The sequence below is a fragment of the Alternaria arbusti genome (assembly GCF_024043155.1).
Source record: "Alternaria arbusti strain BMP 1465 chromosome Unknown scaffold_18, whole genome shotgun sequence".
In the NCBI taxonomy this organism is placed as follows: domain Eukaryota; kingdom Fungi; phylum Ascomycota; class Dothideomycetes; order Pleosporales; family Pleosporaceae; genus Alternaria; species Alternaria arbusti.
Genome location: NW_026249958.1, coordinates 290,556 through 294,026, shown reverse-complemented (window position 1 = coordinate 294,026; position 3,471 = coordinate 290,556). Strand labels below are relative to the sequence as shown.

The 3,471-nt window shown below is 54.2% G+C and overlaps 1 protein-coding gene across 1 annotated transcript; it reads right to left on the bottom strand.

Moving 5' to 3' along the window:
- Nucleotides 1-1,538: 1,538 nt before the first annotated feature.
- On the bottom strand, nt 1,539-2,858 carry J4E86_009722 (uncharacterized protein; the record flags this gene model as incomplete). The annotated part of the gene is made up of 2 exons (XM_051450224.1): nt 1,539-1,547; nt 1,596-2,858. 2 exons carry the CDS (start codon nt 2,856-2,858, stop codon nt 1,539-1,541), a joined length of 1,272 nt encoding a protein of 423 aa, XP_051298612.1.
- Nucleotides 2,859-3,471: the final 613 nt, after the last annotated feature.

The following is a 3,471-nucleotide window of genomic DNA, read 5'->3' as shown; positions in this document are numbered from 1 at the left end:
GGGGACCGGTGTGTGCTGTCGACAGAGCGCCGGATGCGCAATGGTGTCGGATGCTGGATGGAGCGTGTATGCGAGCCGCGTCGGGGTCAGGACGCTTCAGGGTGTCGCGTGGGTGAAGCGATGACGTGACACCGTTCGGCATCAACCAAAGTTTTGGCCGCCGGACCCTGAGTCAGGAAAGGGACGCCTGAGCCGCGGGGAACGCGGGAGCACGTCCGACGGCAAGAGCTTACAAGAACCTCACGTCTGCACTTGTTTCCTCTTCTTTGCATGTGCGAGCACCTTCTCAATTATTTTGCGATGCTGGTCGCTCGTCTTGGCCTGGACTACGCCCACGTTACCAACACGTACGCCAAAAGTCGCGTCGAGCCATGGCGTCTAGACCCACCAAACATCACTTTCGGAAATGCTACGAACCATGATAAACGAGAAAGGGCCGCCTGCATTCGACAACTATCACACGCTTTTAAGGCACTACATAATCATACAATAGACAAGGGGCCGCCGTCATTAGCTTTCTCGTGCGCCGTACATCTCCCGTCCCTTCGTAACCGTGCCTTACAGTGGCTACGCAACCCTTAGGACCCTACGTCCTAGCCGATGTTGCATTCTCCTTGTGTGCGTCCTCAATCCCGCTAACCCAAAGCCTCGAAGGCTTTCCATGGCCGTGACCCAGTACTCATACAACCATGATTTGCCGTTGCTGCCAAGCTCGCAAGGACAGATGCTGAGGTGCATAAGTCAGAGAGCGCCATACAGAGGCAGCATGAAAGAGATGGATGCGACCGTCGACCTTTTTTTACCTCCATGCGCCATGCACCATGCAAGAAGCATTCGTACTCATAACTCGTAGAATGTGCCCTCACCCTGCACTATCTGCACGTCTCGTAATGCGTAAAGAACACCATCATAAAACAGAAGTAAAACGGAGAAAGACATAACAGCATGGGAACGACGTGTAAAGAAGTCGGTCCCTCCAGGTCATACAGGCAATGACACCGAAGGCACCGTCAGAAGGGGGCAGGATTAAATATGCTTTGTGATGACACACCAAGACATGTACCAAGGTCTACCTGACCAGCAGTTGAGGCATCATTTGCCAGCGGAAACAAGGGAGGTCATGTGCTGTCGGCTCGAATCCCAAGGAACGGGTATTGTACACATGTTCTCTGGAATCAGGCCAACACTAAACGTTATACTGCCGCCAACATGCTCGAAGCCTGCGATGTAGCCTTTCTTGCGCCATGTATGATACACCTCTTCGTGTGCCGTTCTGACCTTGTCTGAGCTGCGGTGTTTTGGGCGTCGTTCGTTTGGGGAGTGGTGCTGGTGTGAGGGCTCGTCGGTGTTCGTGTTGGCAAAGGATCAAGTACAGTAACAATAACAAGGCCGCCGCAAAACCGAGATGTCATCGCGAAGCACCCAAAAATAGCCGTCGTTGGTAAGAGCTTCCCAACTGCCTGTACGAAGTGCAGTGAGGCGGAATTTCGTTCGAGAAGGGAGCGAGCCTCAGTCCATGTTGAGCCGGCCAACATGGTTCATGCAAGCTATGACAGCAGTCTAGTGGATGCTTGTCAATAAGTATGTGCTTGTACGTCGGGATAGTATCCGCGACTGCTCTCCATGCCTTGGAATCTTCCGCAGCCTCCGATGTGCCAGCCAGCAGTTGGATACTCATCCTTGATCCTGCGATCGGGTGGCGGTAGAGTACTTTCAAGCTTAGTAGGGATAGTCTCGTAGATGGACGCAGGATAATAAGAATAGTCCTGAGGGACATCCATCATCTTCGTATCGTCGTCTTCGACCATGTGCTGTTCGCCGCTAACGCCTTCGACCGGACCTCCACTCAGAGAACTTGCTGAGCTGACCGAATGACTGCCGACAGGACTTGGGTCTAGCGAGTACGTGTTACCACGATACATGCTGCCGCCCATTCCAGTCGCACCACCGCCCGACATACCGTTCCTCCAGGCCGGATAGGAAGGTTGGCCACTTGATCCCAGCTCATGATGACCGCCTCCACCGAGGCCAGACCCAGGCGCGCCTCTTGGGGTACCAGCATTGTGTGGACCCTCGTTCTGGTAATGGCTAGGTGACCTGCCACGGACAACGACGGGAGACGACAGCCGGGCTGCGATCTTGACCCAACGGGGCTCGGATTCTCGTGGAGTTTGCACGTTCGCCCACAACTCGACAATCAGATGGTAGTACTGTTGTTGAGCGCGACGCTTGCCATTATTCGCCGTTGCCGACTTAAACTGGATGCGTTCGAATGAATGCTGGTAGTTGCTATTGGCGTGGCTCGCTGGGGAATATTGTTGCGACGAGTCGCTTTCGCTCTGCAATGGTAGCTGAGGACCCGGCACGGTTGAGGTTTGGTGAAAGTTACTCAGCCCATATCCACCATGCTCATGGCTCTTTCCCGGTGGTGTTGGGGCCAGTAGTTCCTTCTTCATCGCGAGCTGCGGGCCTTTGTCACGCTTAGGTGTGTGCTGGATCAGCTCGATAGTCTTGCCTGTGGAGCCGTCCACAGCCGCTGCAAGAGATACTGCCATGGACTGTATTTGCTCCGGTGGTTTGCCTGTCTGCTCGAGGTACATACGAGCGTTTGCGATCCAGGGCGTAAGCTGGAACGACACGTTGACAGCGAAATAGTTCCTGCGGTAGCATGTCCATACTCGATCACCGGAGTAGAAGAAGCCCTTCTCGATCTTGGCATCGATATTGGGTGTCACTGTCGAGCCTTCGCAAGTGATGTTGCCCCATGTCTCCTGTGCGTTGAAAGGCGGCGTCTCGGGTGAGCCTGAGGGCGTCGCATAGGTGCTCGCGTGGTAAGCACCGTTGTAGGTCAACGGCATGGTAGTGGCAAGCACACTCCTAGGAGTGTCAGGTTGGGAATTGTACCGGGAAAGGTCAGCTCGAGGGGACAAGGCGTTGGGATATCTATGCACGCCAGGCGTCCCTGTCGTATAATTGTCCCTTGCCGAAGAACCCATGGATGGTGACACAGAATGGCCTAGTCCTGGTGATCTCGCCGGAGGTAACATTGCCGACGAAGAGGGATCGTTTCTATCGCGTAGCTGTCAGCTGTCATGCATCGCTTCGGGTTCTACACGCACGAGTGCGCCACAAAGAAAACCTACAATCGTCGACTCGAAGACATGCTGCCGTAACCACACGTAGTGCTGAAGTAATTGTTTGGTACGGAATAGTGACTTGGGTAAGTGTTTGAAACCGTCGGAGAGAACGTAGTGTACGATGAGTATGCCAGTGCTGATGAGGCGTTGGAGCTTGGCGAGGTCGATATGGAACCAGACCCTGAGTCTGAAAGAGCCACGCTCGACTGGTAGCTATAGACTCAAGTCAGTCAAACTCGCAAAACAGAGCTATCCGGCCAAAGTGATGCCAACGACAACGATGTGTAACCAAGAGTAGGGTGGCACGGTATAAGTCGTCAACCAGACCAGGGGC